Source organism: Rutidosis leptorrhynchoides, chromosome 8 (assembly GCF_046630445.1).
Source record: "Rutidosis leptorrhynchoides isolate AG116_Rl617_1_P2 chromosome 8, CSIRO_AGI_Rlap_v1, whole genome shotgun sequence".
NCBI lineage: Eukaryota > Viridiplantae > Streptophyta > Magnoliopsida > Asterales > Asteraceae > Rutidosis > Rutidosis leptorrhynchoides.
In genome coordinates this window covers 86538914-86559207 of record NC_092340.1, presented here as the reverse complement: position 1 = coordinate 86559207, position 20294 = coordinate 86538914, and the positions used below count along the sequence as shown (strand labels likewise).

Here is a 20294-nt window from a genome sequence, read left to right as displayed (position 1 = left end):
AACGCGCGAAGCAACGGAGTTAAAATTACAAGTCAACTATGCACATAAATATAATATAATATATAAATAATTCTTAAAATTATATATATATTATATATATATTTATAAACCGTCGGCAAGCTAGGAGCCAAAGTTGGTGAGCTGGAATCCAACACTCCGCGATCGCGGAGCTGTGAAGAGGAATTCCATCGAGATCGCGGAGCACACCAAAACAGAAATGGGGCCTATAAAAGGCAACGCATTCGATCGATTTCATTACACTTTTATCAATCTATCTCTTACGATATATATATATATATATATATATATATATATATATATATATATATATATATATATAATTTTAATTTTAATTTAAGATTAATAATAATAAGGTTATGTTAGCGAATGTTTTAAGATTATAAGTCGAATCTCTGTCCGTGTAACGCTACGCTATTTTTAATCATTGTAAGTTATGTTCAACCTTTTTAAATTAATGTCTCGTAGCTAAGTTATTATTATGCTTATTTAATGCTGAAATAATCGTGATGTTGGGCTAAATATTAAAATTGGGTAATTGAGCTTAGGACCATAATTGGGGTTTGGATAAAAGAATGACAATTGTGGAAATTAGACTATGGGTTATTAATGGGTTTTATATTAACTTAACGATACCTCGTTAATTTAATATAAAGGTTATAATTTGACGTATCTATAAATAACTACATACGCTTAATCGGGTACGGTGGGCGGGATATCTATAAATACCAATAATTGTACATTTTACTGGACACGGAACTGGATTAATAGTTAATAGACTAGTTGAAACAGGGGTGGATTACATTCAAGGGTAATTGGTGTAATTGTTAACAAAGTAATAAAACCTTGGATTACACGCAGTCGATAACCTGGTGTATTCATTAAACAAAGTATTAAGACCTTGTTACAATTCGAATCCCCAATTAGTTGGAATATTTGACTTCGGAAATAAGAATAATTTGACGAAGACTTCCGCATTTTATGATTATGATTGATGGACTATTATGGACAAATTCGTATGGACATATCGAATAATCCAGGACAAAGGACAATTAACCCATGGTAATAAACTAAAATCAACACGTCAAACATCATGATTATGGAAATTTAAATAAGCATAATTCCTTTATTTCATATTTAATTGCACTTTTAATTATCGCACTTTTATTTACTGTTATTTCATATTTAATTGCACTTTTAATTATCATACTTTTTAATTATCGCAATTTTATTTATCGCACTTTTATTTATTGCAATTTCATTATCGTTATTTACTTTACGCTTTAAATTAAGTTTTATATATTTAATATTTTACATTAGGTTTTAACTGCGACTTAAGTTTTAAAATAGACAAACTGGTCATTAAACGGTAAAAACCCCCTTTTATAATAATAATACTACTTTTATATATATTTATATTTTTACAAATATAGTTTTAAAAATATAGCGTTAAACTTGGCTAAGATCCTGTGGAACGAACCGGACTTACTAAAAACTACACTACTGTACGATTAGGTACACTGCCTATAAGTGTTGTAGCAAGGTTTAGGTATATCCACTCTATAAATAAATAAATAACTTGTGTAAAATTGTATTGTATTTAATAGTATTTCCTAGTAAAATATAAACTATTTCGTATACACCTCTATGAACATCAAGCCTCTGCTTTCTCATGGTTACAAAGTGAACTGTAGAGAGAAGACATGTTAAAGTTCTTTAAGGTCTGAGTGGTTTTTAAGGGGTCAGTAACAGATTTCCATTTAGTAGGCAGTGAATCAATGAATTTGTTTACTTGTTCAAATTCAGTATAGGTGACATTCAAAGTGATCAGGTCTGAAATCAAGGAGTTAAACCTAATAAATGTTTGCTTAAGGGTTTCATTCTTGTAGGCAAAGAACATTTCATATTCTCTTTTCAAAGTAATCATTCTATTCTGCCTTACTTCTCCCATACCCTCATAGGTGACATCTAGATTGTAATATCCTATAAAACTAAACCAATAACTCATAACTAGTGATTTTTACATACAAATTAAAATAACTCAAACTAAAATAATTAAAATATATAAAATAGATACATAAGTAATAAATGGTAAATAAGTTAACTGGTAAATTAATTAACACAAACTAACTAAATTTTGTATCCTACTAAACTAACTTAATTTTGTATCCTACTCAACTAACTTAATTTTGTATTATGCTATAGATTAATTAAGATCACCAAACTTGTCTTGTACTAATATGCAAAACCAAAATTTTTAATTCAATATTTAAATGTGAAAGGTCATATCATCAGATTAGATGGAAATTACGTTGGCCAACATATATTAAAAGAGGGAATGAGATAGGTCTTATTAAAATTATATATCTACTAGTACCATCCATCTAGTATTCTGTTTACTAAATGAAATGAACTAAACTATCCATAGACCCATACTACTACTCACTACAACCTAACATCATTTTAAGAGGAAGAGAATAGAAATATTCAAAGAAGAGTACAATATATTTGCGGGTCTAGTTTCGGTTCTAACACGAACATGTTTTAAAGGTAACTACTAATCACCATCTTTGTTATTGATCTATAATCTGTTTATTGTTTTTCTTTTGTTTATCAACTTACTAGTTTAGATTTACTACATATCACATAAATTATTATAGGGATGAAATGTTAAGATTTTGAGTACAAAATGAACATCTTTTGTGAATATTAATCTTAATGAAATGGTAGTCATATATTTAGAAATGGATTATTCAAAACCTTTATGTAACTAGTCCATCAAATTATTACATGATTAAATTAAAGTGTATAAATTTTTATGGTAGTAGTAACTCTATGCCCTTTTTAAACATATATACAAGAACTTACAGAATTAAATGAAAAGCGGCATGTAAATTAATACCCTTGCAACATATCATTTGGTATTGTGTAAGTTCCACTCAGTATTGAATACTAAGTTTGATGTACGATGTAGTATTTAGCAATAAAATTAGTTTATTGCTCTTTCATAATCTAATACGGAGTATCAATTTTCCTTTCAATAGTTTTTGTTAATTTAGATCTAGATTACCATCAGTTAATAGTTAATAATACTTCGTAATAAATTACTATTACTATATTTAAATTAAAAAAAAAAATGAAACTATTTGGATAGAAATAAAAACATAAGAATCATATGGTAATACTATTAATAAAGGATATTACATACTCCCTATTTGAATGCGTTTTGTACTCATACGTGCGTATTCATTAGATTTGGCTCGGTGATCGCATCCTTTGGTGGTATTTTGTTGTCTTTGGAATTTCGTCATTTACCATAAGGTACGGATATTCTAGGTGGTTTAGGATCGCTTCGGTAAATCTTTCCTCTCAAAACTTTGTTTCGAATTGTATATAAAAATTATTGGTATGACATGCTTATTTGGAAATTCGTTATATTTATTAGTCTATATATTGTGTTATGTTTTCCTCATTTTGGATGTACTAACGAGGTTGCTAATTATGTTTGTTAATTGAGGAAATCATAATATTTTGGCCTTTGGAAATTGTATCAAAACTTTGCCTCGAAACAGCCCCGAAAAATGTCGTAAACCTTTCGGTAAAGAACATGTGTGAGTGTGGTGAGTGGTACGGTGATTCGTATCGAGTGTCCCTCATTCCATGTGGCTTTACATGTCCCGTTAAGTCTCGTTTAAACATTGTAAGTATTTGGTCAAACGTAAAATATTTAAGTCATTTCATTAATTCTTTTTAAATATATTTTAAAGTCTATAAATCATATTAAAGGATATTTGAAAATTTATAATTAATAAATCGGTTAAAACGTTTTCTTAAAATGTGTGCCTAAGAGTAACCTATTCATGGAGGTCCCATGAGCGCATTATTGTGACACCGATAATGTGGCATCGACCGTAGCGGTGTATTTTGTTATATCTACGGCGTCTCCTTTTGATTGCCCGGTGGTGGTACGAGCTCATTATTATTATATATATTTGTAATAGGAGGCGTATGGATCGATCCTAGGATTTTGTTTTGACGGTGTACGTTCATCGTAGTGTCATACGAAACGTCACCGATATGGATGATTAGTGGAGTTGCTACCCTATGATTTCATTTTGGATAATTTGATATATATATTTGTTTAACTCTTAGTATGTGACTTTGATATTTTGACATATTCGTTATTAAGGATCTATACATATTTACACCTTGATTTTAAAATAAGTTAAATTGTAAATAAGTTGTTTTGAAATTTGTCATGCATGTCATACTACTCTGTTCTTTGTTTTATCCGTTCACTGGGCTTTGGCTCAGTCGTATTCTTTGTTTTCCTTCTTATACGACAGGTAATCAAGGGGGCGTTGGGAACGAGGGAAGAGTGTAGAGTGGAGTGAACTTAGCACCTTGCCTTAGAGATTTCCATCAAGATTTAGTAGTTTATTTTGGTTTAGTAGTACTTTTGAATAAATTTGTCAACTTTGGTGTTTTGACTATGGTTTAAATTCGAATAAGAATAACGCTCATTTACCTTTTTAGTTACCTTTATTTATACATTTTGATTGGCGTAAGATTAGGGTCTTTACAGATGGTATCAGAGCGTAGGTTCCCTCTTGTAGAAACTTACGTCCTAAGTTATGGCCTGTGAGATTTGGGTAGACTTTGGGTTAGGATTTTCTTTCCGCATTAATAATGTGTTTCCACTTCTCATATTCTCTTGTTATCCTTCTTACTAATCGTAACCGTTATATCCTCATCTCGTTCATAGATGGCACCGAAAAGAAAAGGGATGTCTGAGGAGGAGGTAGAAAACAAGATTAACCAAACAATCACGAATTTGTTACCCAACATTGTAGCTCAAGCTATTGACGCTTTGCGTAGGCAAGGTGGCGAGACTTTTAAGCATGAAGATGAAGAGGAGGATGAGTATGTGGAGATGAAAGCTGTAACGGGGGATGCTATTCATGTTTGGCTAGGACGGTTTCAAAAACAGCGTCCTTTGTCATTCAGCACTGCTAGTACTCCTGTTGAAGCTGAGAATTGGATCACTCACATTGAGAAGATATATCGCGTGCTTGGTTGTGAAGAGAGATTTTGGGTTCCTTTGGCTGTTTATAAACTAGAAGGGGATGCTCAGCGTTGGTGGATCGCTTTGAGACAAGCGAAAGGAGGTATCGATTTTGAGGATTCGTTAGATTGGGTTGATTTCAAGGAGTTATTTTTCCGTCAGTACTTTTCTGAGGCAGAGAAGGAGGCTGTGATTCGGGAATATGCTAATATTAAGCAAGGGGGTGATGAGTCTATCAATGATTTCACTAAGAGATTTTTGAGGCTCGTGGGATTGATTGGGGCTGCTGCTGGGTCTTCCGAGGACCAAGCCCGTAAGTACAAATGGGCTGTTCATGGGCGTTACCGCTCTAAAATGATTAATCTAAAATGTTTTGATGTCGCTGAGGCAGCCGATTATGCTCGGAATTTGGAGATGGAGCGAGATGAGTATTTGACTACTAAAAATGACGATGGTAAAAATAAGAGGGTTAAGAATGTACAACCACTACGATCTGTACTGCCACCGACTACCAAACAGGGTCAACAATCTGGGAACCAAGGGTATCGTGGTAATAATTGGAATAATAGAGGAAATCAGCTAAGGATTGAAAACGGGTCAAATAATAATAACCGTGGTCAATTACAAGTGTACCATCCCCAAGGGCAACAAAGGGGTAACGGAAATGGTGGTGTTAATGCCAATGCACCTTGTGGGACTTGTGGAAAGAATCATCCCGGAAGAGTTTGTTATCGTAGTGCGGGTTCATGTTTTGCTTGTGGAGAGATTGGTCACTTAGCTAAGGATTGCAAGAATCCTAGACCTGGGTTTGTTCCGAGGGTTCCTCCTCCAGCTCCTGGTGGACGCGTCTTTGCCATGACTACTGCTCAGGCTGCTGACGCAACAGGTATATTCCGATCCCTTTTCATTTTAAAAATATTTCCTTTGAGTTATTTGTTCATACATTCTTGATATGATTAGGTACTATTACTGGTCATGTATTTGTACACCATCGTGCCCTCTTCGTTCTGTTTGATTCTGGCTCTACGCACTCGATTGTGTCTGTTAAGAGCTCTAAATATTTGAAAGTGTCTCCAACTTGGTTGTCTACTCCGTTTACAATCTCTACCCCAATGGGTAGTATTGAAATTATAGATCGTGTGTATCAAAACTGCAGTTTGGAATTCAATGACTGCATGTTTCCCGCAAATCTCTTTCCTATGACCATGCATGACTTTGACATTATTCTTGGCATGGATTGGTTATCTCATCATCACGCGACTATCGATTGTTATTCTAAGAGAATTTTGTTTGGAAATCATTCTATACCCGATTGTGTCTTTAATGGTGATCTTCCTGAAAAATCTATTAAGGTTATCTCAGCGCTTAAGGCGCAAAAGCTCATTTCACATGGTTGTGTTGGTTATTTAGCTTCGATTCAGAATTTGTCTATCGAGAGTCCTTCACTTGAAAATATTGACGTTGTTCGAGAGTTTCCTGATGTATTTCCTGACGAATTGCAAGGTTTGCCTCCAGTTCGTGAAGTTGAATTTTCGATTGATTTGATTCCTGGTTCTCAACCAATATCAAAAGCTCCTTATCGTATGGCACCACTCGAGTTGCAAGAACTCAAGGAGCAATTGCAAGAATTGATAGATTGTGGATTTATTCGACCAAGTGTGTCACCTTGGGGTGCGCCGGTTTTGTTTGTCAAGAAGAAGGATGGTAGCATGAGACTTTGCATTGATTATCGCGAGTTAAATCGTATTACTATCCGAAACCGTTATCCTCTTCCTCGTATTGATGATTTGTTTGATCAACTTCAAGGTTCGAAGTATTTTTCTAAAATTGATCTTAGGTCTGGGTATCATCAGCTGCGTGTTAAAGAAGAAGATATCCCTAAGACTGCTTTCCGCACTCGTTATGGGCACTATGAGTTTTTAGTGATGCCGTTTGGATTAACTAATGCTCCTGCGGTATTCATGGATTTAATGAACCGTGTGTTCCATGAGTATTTGGATAAGTTTGTGATCGTATTCATTGACGATATCTTGGTATTCTCAAAGAGTAAAGAAGAGCATGAGAATCATCTTCGTGTTGTACTTGAAACCCTCCGAAGTAAGAAATTGTTTGCAAAGTTCTCTAAATGTGAATTCTGGTTGCAACGAGTTGCCTTTCTGGGTCATGTTGTATCAGCTGAGGGTATAATGATGGATCCAGCGAAAATTGAGGCTATTACAAATTGGTCAAGACCTACTTCTGTTGTTGAGATTCGAAGTTTTCTTGGTTTAGCTGGGTATTATCGAAGATTTGTTGAAGGTTTTTCAACGATTGCTTTGCCGCTTACCAAGTTGTTAAGAAAAGGGGAAAAATTTGTGTGGACCGAGGAACGACAAAAGAGTTTCGATGAGTTAAAGAAAAGACTTGTATCAGCTCCTATCCTTGCATTACCATCAGGAAGTGGAGGTTTTCAAATCTATAGTGACGCTTCTAAGCATGGTTTGGGTTGTGTTTTGATGCAACATGGTAAGGTAATTGCTTATGCCTCGAGGCAGTTGAAACCTTATGAGGTTAATTACCCTACTCATGATTTGGAATTAGCTGCTGTGATTTTTGCGTTGAAAATATGGAGGCATTATCTTTATGGAGAAACTTGTGATATTTTCACTGATCACAAGAGTCTTAAATACATATTCACGCAAAAAGAGATAAATATGAGACAACGAAGGTGGCTTGAGTTATTGAAGGATTATGATGCCAACATTCAATACCATCCGGGTAAAGCGAATGTGGTAGCCGATGCTTTGAGTAGAAAAACATTTGGTAGTATCTCATGTTTGGTTACTCACATTCGAGAATTTGAAAGACTTGATATGGGATTGAGTAAAAGAGGAGCATCGGGGATGTTGGCAAATCTAAAATTTGAGTCTGATTTAATTACTAGAATAAAAGAGGCTCAATTGGATGACGGGGATTTATGGACAGTGTTTCAAAATTTGGAAGAGGGTAAAATGAAAGAGTTCAGAGAAGATGATGATGGGGTTATTTGGTGTGGGAATCGATTGTGTGTTCCTAATGATGATGCTATTCGTGAGGCTCTGTTGTCTGAGGCTCACAGCTCACCTTTTTCTGTACATCCTGGTTCGACCAAAATGTATCAGGATTTAAAGCAGCACTTTTGGTGGAGTGGCATGAAGAAAGACGTTGCTAGATACGTTGGGAAGTGCCTTACTTGTCAACAAGTAAAGATCGAGCACCAACGTGCTAGTGGTTTGTTGCAGCCGTTGGACATTCCGGTGTGGAAGTGGGATGATATCTCAATGGATTTCGTTTGTGGGTTACCAAAGACTGTTAAAAGACATGATGCTATTTGGGTGGTGATTGATAGATTAACCAAGTCGGCTCATTTCTTGCCTATTCGTATGGATTATTCGGTAAGTAAGCTATCGGAGATCTTTCAGCAGGAAATTGTGAGATTGCATGGGGTTCCTTCGTCCATCGTGTCTGATCGTGATCCTCGGTTTACATCTAGATTTTGGAAGGGGTTACACAAAGCTTGGGGTACGCGATTGAAGCTTAGTACTGCTTTTCATCCACAAACTGATGGACAGTCTGAGCGTACGATACAAATCTTAGAAGATATGCTTCGAGCTTGTGCCCTAGATTGGAAGGGAAACTGGGATGAGTACTTATGTTTGGTGGAATTTGCTTATAATAATAGTTGGCAGGCAAGTATCTGTATGGCACCATTTGAGATGCTTTATGGTCGAAAGTGTAGAGCGCCAGTTTGTTGGAATGAAACGGGAGAGAAGTTGATTGAAGGACCTGAGCTGGTTAGAGTGACTAATGAAAAGGTTGCTATAGCTACGAATCGACTGAAGGAGGCCCAATTGAGACAGAAAGTGTATGCCGATAAACACCGACGTTCGTTAGAGTTTGTGGTGGGTGATAATGTGTTTTTAAAGGTGTCACCTTGGAAGGGTATACGTCGTTTTGGTTTGAAAGGAAAGCTCAGTCCTCATATATTGGACCGTTTGAGATATTGGATCGAGTTGGTGAAGTGTCTTATCGTTTAGCATTACCGCCACAGTTATCTCATGTTCATAATGTTTTTCACGTATCTCAGTTGCGGGGTTACAACTATCATCCATTGCACGTGGTGCAATATCCTTTTTCTGAAATTCGAGCTGATCTTTCTTATGTTGAAGAATCCGAGGCTATTATAGAACGCGAGGAGCGAGTAACTCGTAAAAGCTCCACCCCTTTCGTTAAAGTTCAATGGAAGAATCATCCTGCTAGCGAGGCCACTTGGGAACTCGAGGAAACCATGCGGGCCGAACACCCTCATTTGTTTGCTAATTGGTGCGTTTCAATTCTATAACTTCTTTCAATTTCGAGGACGAAATTTTTTTAAGTAGGTGGAGTTGTAATATCCTATAAAACTAAACCAATAACTCATAACTAGTGATTTTTACATACAAATTAAAATAACTCAAACTAAAATAATTAAAATATATAAAATAGATACATAAGTAATAAATGGTAAATAAGTTAACTGGTAAATTAATTAACACAAACTAACTAAATTTTGTATCCTACTAAACTAACTTAATTTTGTATCCTACTCAACTAACTTAATTTTGTATTATGCTATAGATTAATTAAGATCACCAAACTTGTCTTGTACTAATATGCAAAACCAAAATTTTTAATTCAATATTTAAATGTGAAAGGTCATATCATCAGATTAGATGGAAATTACGTTGGCCAACATATATTAAAAGAGGGAATGAGATAGGTCTTATTAAAATTATATATCTACTAGTACCATCCATCTAGTATTCTGTTTACTAAATGAAATGAACTAAACTATCCATAGACCCATACTACTACTCACTACAACCTAACATCATTTTAAGAGGAAGAGAATAGAAATATTCAAAGAAGAGTACAATATATTTGCGGGTCTAGTTTCGGTTCTAACACGAACATGTTTTAAAGGTAACTACTAATCACCATCTTTGTTATTGATCTATAATCTGTTTATTGTTTTTCTTTTGTTTATCAACTTACTAGTTTAGATTTACTACATATCACATAAATTATTATAGGGATGAAATGTTAAGATTTTGAGTACAAAATGAACATCTTTTGTGAATATTAATCTTAATGAAATGGTAGTCATATATTTAGAAATGGATTATTCAAAACCTTTATGTAACTAGTCCATCAAATTATTACATGATTAAATTAAAGTGTATAAATTTTTATGGTAGTAGTAACTCTATGCCCTTTTTAAACATATATACAAGAACTTACAGAATTAAATGAAAAGCGGCATGTAAATTAATACCCTTGCAACATATCATTTGGTATTGTGTAAGTTCCACTCAGTATTGAATACTAAGTTTGATGTACGATGTAGTATTTAGCAATAAAATTAGTTTATTGCTCTTTCATAATCTAATACGGAGTATCAATTTTCCTTTCAATAGTTTTTGTTAATTTAGATCTAGATTACCATCAGTTAATAGTTAATAATACTTCGTAATAAATTACTATTACTATATTTAAATTAAAAAAAAAAATGAAACTATTTGGATAGAAATAAAAACATAAGAATCATATGGTAATACTATTAATAAAGGATATTACATACTCCCTATTTGAATGCGTTTTGTACTCATACGTGCGTATTCATTAGATTTGGCTCGGTGATCGCATCCTTTGGTGGTATTTTGTTGTCTTTGGAATTTCGTCATTTACCATAAGGTACGGATATTCTAGGTGGTTTAGGATCGCTTCGGTAAATCTTTCCTCTCAAAACTTTGTTTCGAATTGTATATAAAAATTATTGGTATGACATGCTTATTTGGAAATTCGTTATATTTATTAGTCTATATATTGTGTTATGTTTTCCTCATTTTGGATGTACTAACGAGGTTGCTAATTATGTTTGTTAATTGAGGAAATCATAATATTTTGGCCTTTGGAAATTGTATCAAAACTTTGCCTCGAAACAGCCCCGAAAAATGTCGTAAACCTTTCGGTAAAGAACATGTGTGAGTGTGGTGAGTGGTACGGTGATTCGTATCGAGTGTCCCTCATTCCATGTGGCTTTACATGTCCCGTTAAGTCTCGTTTAAACATTGTAAGTATTTGGTCAAACGTAAAATATTTAAGTCATTTCATTAATTCTTTTTAAATATATTTTAAAGTCTATAAATCATATTAAAGGATATTTGAAAATTTATAATTAATAAATCGGTTAAAACGTTTTCTTAAAATGTGTGCCTAAGAGTAACCTATTCATGGAGGTCCCATGAGCGCATTATTGTGACACCGATAATGTGGCATCGACCGTAGCGGTGTATTTTGTTATATCTACGGCGTCTCCTTTTGATTGCCCGGTGGTGGTACGAGCTCATTATTATTATATATATTTGTAATAGGAGGCGTATGGATCGATCCTAGGATTTTGTTTTGACGGTGTACGTTCATCGTAGTGTCATACGAAACGTCACCGATATGGATGATTAGTGGAGTTGCTACCCTATGATTTCATTTTGGATAATTTGATATATATATTTGTTTAACTCTTAGTATGTGACTTTGATATTTTGACATATTCGTTATTAAGGATCTATACATATTTACACCTTGATTTTAAAATAAGTTAAATTGTAAATAAGTTGTTTTGAAATTTGTCATGCATGTCATACTACTCTGTTCTTTGTTTTATCCGTTCACTGGGCTTTGGCTCAGTCGTATTCTTTGTTTTCCTTCTTATACGACAGGTAATCAAGGGGGCGTTGGGAACGAGGGAAGAGTGTAGAGTGGAGTGAACTTAGCACCTTGCCTTAGAGATTTCCATCAAGATTTAGTAGTTTATTTTGGTTTAGTAGTACTTTTGAATAAATTTGTCAACTTTGGTGTTTTGACTATGGTTTAAATTCGAATAAGAATAACGCTCATTTACCTTTTAAGTTACCTTTATTTATACATTTTGATTGGCGTAAGATTAGGGTCTTTACATAGATAGTCCAACATAAGCTTGGCATTTGCTTTTCCCCTAATCAGTTTGAACAGTGGGTTAGGCAAAGTTATAGCTAACAGGGTTCTGATTTTAGGGTCAAGTCCAACACGACGTTTATCCTCAGCATCCCATCTAGAAGGAGTGAGAATAAACTCTCTACCAGGAACATCAGGAGTGTCAGCTGTAGCTGGAGCACTACCAATAGTCTCAGTGGGAACAAATGGACCATCTGTGGTAATACCAGGCATGAGTGGGTCAATAGACTCAACGTGAAGCATGAATCTTGGCTTCCAAGTTTCATACTCATCTTCATCAAATTTGGGTGGTCTATTGGATGAGCCGTTTTCAAGGTAAGCTGTATTTGAATATGCAGCCATGAGAGAATTCAGATCCAAGCTATTAATTATCAAGACTGAAGCTCTGATACCAGTTGTTGGTACCTTGATAACAACAGGAGTATTGTAGAGAGGGGGGGAGGTTGAATACAATTTCTTTTAATTAATTAACTTAACAGTTAAACACGATTAGTATTTAAGCATGTAAATTAAATAGAGTCACAGGTACTTTTCAACGGTTATTCTTTATTGATTGAATCACAAAGAATCACAACTATCCTTGGCGGAATGATAGTTGGTTGATACAGATTACCTAGAATATAGCTAAGAGGTAAACTAAAAGCTATTACACGTTTTTGACTCTAAATAAATAAACCCACACCACTAGTTGTTACAATAGTGGATACAACAATTTATAGTAGTCCTATTAACCGTGTAATGGTTCTATTATCCACTGGTACATAGGATGTCTGTACTTATGGGGACAACTGCATCAGAGAGCATGCTCTCCTCTTTCCTCTTTGGTAGCTATTTGCAGGAACACCCCAATTCTGTTTGGCACCACTATTTGATTAAACAAATAGAATGTTGTGTTCTCTAGGTGTTGACAAAGTATAATCCATGTCTGCACATGCGTTAAACTTCTGCATTTCCACGTGGTCTTGTAAGGTCACTTGTCAGCCGCCGACGCGTGTCCTTTTCTGTTCAACTTTGTCTTTGACTTCTGTTGAATAGTACAATTGATGTAGACCACTCGGGAAAACTACTATGCTTATAATGGAGCATAGTTGTCTTGTGTAGTAAGCTGCATTCCAGCTGTGCTGGTTCTTCGTTGCTGAGTCACTTGATATTCTTGAACTGCTGAGTACACATCCTGTGCTGATTGAAGAACACTGTCTACCTTGTGCTGGTAGACTGAGCAGCAAACTACACTCGACACATCAATATCTGCTGTCTATACATAAACAAACTTGTGCTGGCTGTACATAATATTTTAGTGCAAATAAATTACAGTTTTGTCATAATTAAATCCTTAATTATTTTGGGGACTCAACAAAAACACTGTAGCTTTTCGGGTACTGTAGCAATTCGAAAATACTGTAGTAAATTAGTGTTTTACTTGTTCATCTTAAATGTTTTAGTTAACTTATCTAAATATCAATCGAATCAATAAACGAATCTTACTATCGTTTACAAAATAACTTGAAATTATATATATGTATATATCTTTATTTAATATACATAAATCAGTTTTTAAATACACATTGCAAGTTATTTATAATTAATTTTAATAATTAATATTCTAACTTATTGTATATATATATATTTATATATATATATCTATTTACAAATAGATGTTCGTGAATCGTCGGTCAATAGCCAGAGGTTAACTGAATATTAGTTCAAAAATTTTGAGAATCAATATTACAGACTTTGCTTATCGTATCGGAAACATATAAAAATTAAGTTTAAATTTGGTCAGAAATTTCTGGGTTGTCACACTGGTCCTTTGACTGCTCTCGAGTGGAACTAGATTCACATGCCGTCTGGAAGATCGACAATAGAACTGCAGAATCTGGTTTCTCTTCTTGAAGGTTTCAAGCTCAATACAAAACGTATCAATACCTGGTCTTGGCATTTATCAACGGATAGTAATTTCACGGTTAAAAAGTTATCGCGTATGATCGATGAGGATTTGTTGGGGACTAATACAACGCATACTGAAACCATGCAAAATAATTTAGTGCCCAAGAAAATTGAAATTTTCGTGTGTTTAATAAAAAAATGTCTCCTAGTACGGATTGAACTTAATAGGTGCACCGGTTTTTTATAATCCCTTAAAAATTATTATGGGACTAATTATTTACCTCTGTATAATCCTTATTTACTTCATTGAGGCTCTCACTCATCATCCCCATGTAGTGACCCGAACTTTTCCATGTTTATATATATATTAAATGAAATTGTTATTTACATGATTAAGTGTTTCCAACATGTTAAGCAATCAAACTTGTTAAGACTTGATTAATTGAAATATGTTTCATATAGACAATTGACCACCCAAGTTGACCGGTGATTCACGAACATTAAAACTTGTAAAAACTATATGATGACATATATATGGATATATATATAGTTAACATGATATTATGATAAGTAAACATATCATTAAGTATATTAACAATGAACTACATATGTAAAAACAAGACTACTAACTTAATGATTTTGAAACGAGACATATATATAACGATTATCGTTGTAACGACATTTAATGTATATATATATCATATTAAGAGATATTCATACGTCATAATATCATGATAATATAATAATTTAAAATCTCATTTGATATTATAAACATTGGGTTAACAACACTTAACAAGATCGTTAACCTAAAGGTTTCAAAACAACACTTACATGTAACGACTAACGATGACTTAACGACTCAGTTAAAATGTATATACATGTAGTGTTTTAATATGTATTCATACACTTTTGAAAGACTTCAAGACACTTATCAAAATACTGCTACTTAACAAAAATGCTTACAATTACATCCTCGTTCAGTTTCATCAACAATTCTACTCGTATGCACCCGTATTTGTACTCGTACAATACACAGCTTTTAGATGTATGTACTATTGGTATATACACTCCAATGATCAGCTCTTAGCAGCCCATGTGAGTCACCTAACACATGTGGGAACCATCATTTGGCAACTAGCATGAAATATCTCATAAAATTACAAAAATATGAGTAATCATTCGTGACTTATTTACATGAAAACAAAATTACATATCCTTTATATATAATCCATACATCAACGACCAAAAACACCTACAAACACTTTTATTCTTCAATTTTCTTCATCTAATTGATCTCTCTCAAGTTCTATCTTCAAGTTCAAAGTGTTCTTCATAAATTCCAAAAGTTCTAGTTTCATAAAATCAAGAATACTTCCAAGATTGCAAGTTTACTTCCAAGTTTTCTAAATCCATTCCAAGTAATCATCCAAGATCAAGAAACCTTTGTTACTTACAGTAGGTTATATTTCTAATACAAGGTAATAATCATATTCAAACTTTAATTCAATTTCTATAACTATAACAATCTTAGTTCGAGTAAAAATCTTACTTGAAATTGTTTTCGTGTCATGATTCTGCTTTAAGAACTTTCAAGCCATCCAAGGATCCTTTGAAGCTAGATCCATTTTTCTCATTTCCAGTAGGTTTATCCAAGGAACTTGAGGTAGTAATGATGTTCATAACATCATTCGATTCATACATAAAAAGCTGTCTTATTCAACGCTATAAACTTGTAATCACTAGAACATAGTTTAGTTAATTCTAAACTTGTTCGCAAATGAAGTTAATCCTTCTAACTAGACTTTTAAAATCAACTAAACATATGTTCTATATCTATATGATATGCTAACTTAATGATTTAAAACCCAAAAACACGATAAACACCATAAAACTGGATATACGCCGTCGTAGTAAAACCGGGGGCTGTTTTGGTTGGAATAATTAAAAGCTAAGAAGAACTTTGATTTAAAAGCTATACTTCTGGAAAAATGATTTTTCTTATGAACATGAAACTATATCAAAAATCATGGTTAAACTCAAAGTGAAAGTATGTTTTTCAAAATGGTCATCAAGATGTCGTTCTTTCGACGAAAATGACTACCTCTTTCAAAAATGACTTGTAACTTGTATTTCCAACTATAAACTTATAATTTTTCTGTTTAGATTCATAAAGTTAAGTTCAATACGAAACCGTGGCCACTGGAATCACTCAAAACGGATTAGAAATGAAGAAATGGCGAGTAAAACAAGATTGATAAAAAAACTACTCATTTTACCTACGTGAAAGTTAGTAATAAATCTATTCCAACCATAACCTAATCAACTTATATTGTATATTATGTAATCTTGAGATACCATAGACACGTATACAATGTTTCGACCTATCATGTCGACCCATCTATATATATATATATTGCGGAACAACCACATACACTCTATATATGAATGTTGGAGTTAGCTATACAGGGTTGAGGTTGATTCCAAAATATATATATAGTTTGAGTTGTGATCAATACTGAGATACGTATACACTGGGTCGTGGATTGATTCAAGATAATATTTATCGATTTATTTCTGTACATCTAGCTGTGGACAACTAGTTGTAGGTTACTAACGAGGACAGCTGACTTAATAAACTTAAAACATCAAAATGTATTAAAAGTTTTGTAAATATATTTTGAACATACTTTGATATATATGTATATATTGTTATAGGTTTGTGAATCAACCAGTGGCCAAGTCTTACTTCCCGACGAAATAAAAATCTGTGAAAGTGAGTTATAGTCCCACTTTTAAAATCTAATATTTTTGGGATGAGAATACATGCAGGTTTTATAAATGATTTACAAAATAGACACAAGTACGTGAAACTACATTCTATGGTTAAATTATCGAAATCGAATATGCCCCTTTTTATTAAGTCTGGTAATCTAAGAATTAGGGAACAGACACCCTAATTGACGCGAATCCTAAAGATAGATCTATTGGGCCTAACAAACCCCATCCAAAGTAACGGATGCTTTAGTACTTCGAAATTTATATCATATCCGAAGGGTGTCCCGGAATGATGGGGATATTCTTATATATGCATCTTGTTAATGTCGGTTACCAGGTGTTCACCATATGAATGATTTTTATCTCTATGTATGGGATGTGTATTGAAATATGAAATCTTGTGGTCTATTATTATGATTTGATATATATAGGTTAAACCTATAACTCACCAACATTTTTGTTGACGTTTTAAGCATGTTTATTCTCAGGTGATTATTAAGAGCTTCCGCTGTCGCATACTTAAATAAGGACGAGATTTGGAGTCCATGCTTGTATGATATTGTGTAAAAACTGCATTCAAGAAACTTATTTTGTTGTAACATATTTGTATTGTAAACCATTATGTAATGGTCGTGTGTAAACAGGATATTTTAGATTGTCATTATTTGATAATCTACGTAAAGCTTTTTAAACCTTTATTGATGAAATAAAGGTTATGGTTTGTTTTAAAATGAATGCAGTCTTTGAAAAACGTCTCATATAGAGGTCAAAACCTCGCAACGAAATCAATTAATATGGAACGTTTTTAATCAATAAGAACGGGACATTTCAGTTGGTATCCGAGCGTTGGTCTTAGAGAACCAGAATTTTGCATTAGTGTGTCTTATCGAGTTTGTTAGGATGCATTAGTGAGTCTGGACTTCGACCGTGTTTACTTGAAAAATGATTGCTTAACAAATTTTGTTGGAAACTATATATTTTTAACATGTGAATATTATGTGATATATTAATCTCTTAACGCGTTTGATATTATGTGATAGATGTCTAACTCTAGAACAAGTCCCATTGACTCACCTAATAATAATGAAGAGTCAAATGTAAATTGGAATGATTCGTGGACTGATTCACAAGTTTCCGAAGAGGAACCGGAAGAAGAGTCGGAACCGGAAGAAGAGTCGGAACCGGAAGAAGAATCGGAACCGGAAGAAGAATCGGAACCGGTGGGAGAAATAATAAAACAGTTAAGTAAAAGAAAATCCTCAACCAACCGACCAAGGTTAATTATGGTCAATGGTGTTTCCGCCAAGGAAGCAAAATATTGGGAGGATTACCAATTCTCTGATGAATCGGATTCCGATGAGAATTCCGATGATGTTATAGAAATTACCCCAACTGAATTTAAAAAGGCAAAAGAAAATAATAAGGGAAAGGGCATTAAAATAGAGAAATCTAATTCCAACCCCGATGAACTTTATATGTATCGTCAACCCCCGAAGTCCTTAAGTTGTAACAATGACCCGGGAACCTCTAAACCACCAGGTTTTTCTAAACCAATGTGGAAAACGACGGCTCGTATTAGGGGAACATCATATATCCCTAGAAACTTGGCAAAACGAACCAAAACCGAAGAAGAAGAAATAAGCGAGTCGGAATAAGATAGTTATATTCGTGTGGTGTAATATATGTAATATAGTGTGCTTATGCTTTATGATATATGTAAAAATTGCTTGTATTAATAAGTATTTTTTTTTATAAATCTAACCCTTGTCTATTTTACAGTATAAAAACACAAAATGGATAGACAACCCAATATTTTAAGAGACCTACCCGGAGACATGATTGATGAAATCTTGTCTAGAGTCGGTCAGAATTCTCCGGCACAACTATTTAAGGCGAGATCAGTTTGTAAGACATTCGAAGAACGTTCCAAGAATGCCTTGGTTTATAAAAGGCTTTCGTTCGAAAGATGGGGGATATCACATTGGGAAATCCATAAGTTACGATGTGTTTACTTTGATGCATATATTGCGGGGAACCCAAATGCTATTTTACGCAATGGGTTAAGAAATTATTTTGACTCAATATATCCGAATATTGGACTTCGTGATTTAGAAAAAGCGGCTAACATGCAACATAAAGAAGCATGTTATGCTTACGGATTAGTAATGTTCGCTTCTCACCAAAGTGAGAACAAGAACATCGGGCTACAACTATTAAACAAAACGTTCCCACCAGTGACGGAGTCGGCAATTGGGGTAAGAAATGAGGTTTTTAGATTGTTACGGGACTGTTGGACATTACGTAACCCTCGTCCCTTTGACGACGTTACAACACGCTGTCTTATCAACTGCCATAACGGTTATGTTCCACAAGACCAAGGATGGGAAGTAATCCTAGTAAAACCAGAATGCATGACTTGTTTCTGGACGTATGAATTACGTGTCTTTATTGCCTTTGCTGAACGACTTGTGTACTAGCTAGAATTATCTTCACAACCATCTTGTATCAAATTTATTGTGTGCTATATTTCATGCTATATGTAAAATAAGCGGTATTGTAAGTTTGTAAAATATTGTGTAAAAGTTTGAACTCGAAATATTATTATAATCAGTTTTTCATATAGAATTGTAGTAGTTGAATTGTATATTAGCTACTAAGTATGAACTTAACGGATAGGTACTACCCGAATTTAAACTTATAAAACGCTAATATGAAGAAAAAGCTTTTATAAATGAGTTCATATTATGCTACGAAATACTATTAACTACTCTTAATATTCTTTATGATTAACTTGTTCCATTTGACTATTTTGAAGGAAATGGCACCGACTACTCGACACACCGTGAATATGAATGAAGAGGAATTCCGTACTTTTCTAGCTTCAAACATAGCCGCAGTACAGGCTGCGCTACATACCAACAATAACCTTGGATCTAGCAGTACAGGAAATCGTGTAGGATGCACCTACAAAGAATTCACTGCCTGTAAACCTTTAGAATTTGATGGAACCGAAGGACCGATCGGATTGAAATGGTGGATCGAGAAGGTCGAATCGGTGTTTGCCATAAGTAAGTGTACTGAAGAGGACAAAGTGAAGTACGCTACGCATACCTTCACAGGTTCTGCGTTAACATGGTGGAATACCTATCTAGAGCAAGTGGGACAAGACGATGCGTACGCATTACCGTGGTCAGCATTCAAGCACTTGATGAACGAGAAGTACCGTCCCAGAACCGAGGTCAATAAGCTCAAGACAGAACTTAGAGGGTTACGAACCCAAGGATTTGATATTACCACGTACGAAAGACGATTCACAGAATTGTGCCTATTGTGTCCGGGAGCATTCGAAGATGAGGAAGAGAAGATCGACGCGTTTGTGAAAGGATTACCGGAAAGAATCCAAGAAGATATAAGTTCACACGAGCCCGCCTCCATACAACAGGCATGTATAATGGCTCACAAACTAGTGAACCAGATTGAAGAAAGAATTAAAGAACAG

The 20294-nt window shown here is 34.2% G+C and overlaps 1 protein-coding gene across 1 annotated transcript; it reads left to right on the top strand.

The window, feature by feature from the left end:
* The first annotated feature begins 4783 nt into the window (after positions 1 to 4783).
* On the top strand, positions 4784 to 6947 carry LOC139863592 (uncharacterized). The gene is made up of 3 exons (XM_071852210.1): positions 4784 to 5969; positions 6044 to 6739; positions 6937 to 6947. The coding sequence occupies exons 1-3, from the start codon at positions 4784 to 4786 to the stop codon at positions 6945 to 6947; spliced, it is 1893 nt and encodes a 630-aa protein (XP_071708311.1).
* The last annotated feature ends 13347 nt before the right edge of the window (positions 6948 to 20294 follow it).

Coding starts and splice junctions, on each gene's coding strand:
- LOC139863592 (XM_071852210.1), top strand. CDS start 4,784: ATGGCACCGAAAAGAAAAGGGATGTCTGAGGAGGAGGTAGAAAACAAG. Junction 5,970..6,043: donor TCAGGCTGCTGACGCAACAG/GTATATTCCGAT, acceptor TGATATGATTAG/GTACTATTACTGGTCATGTA.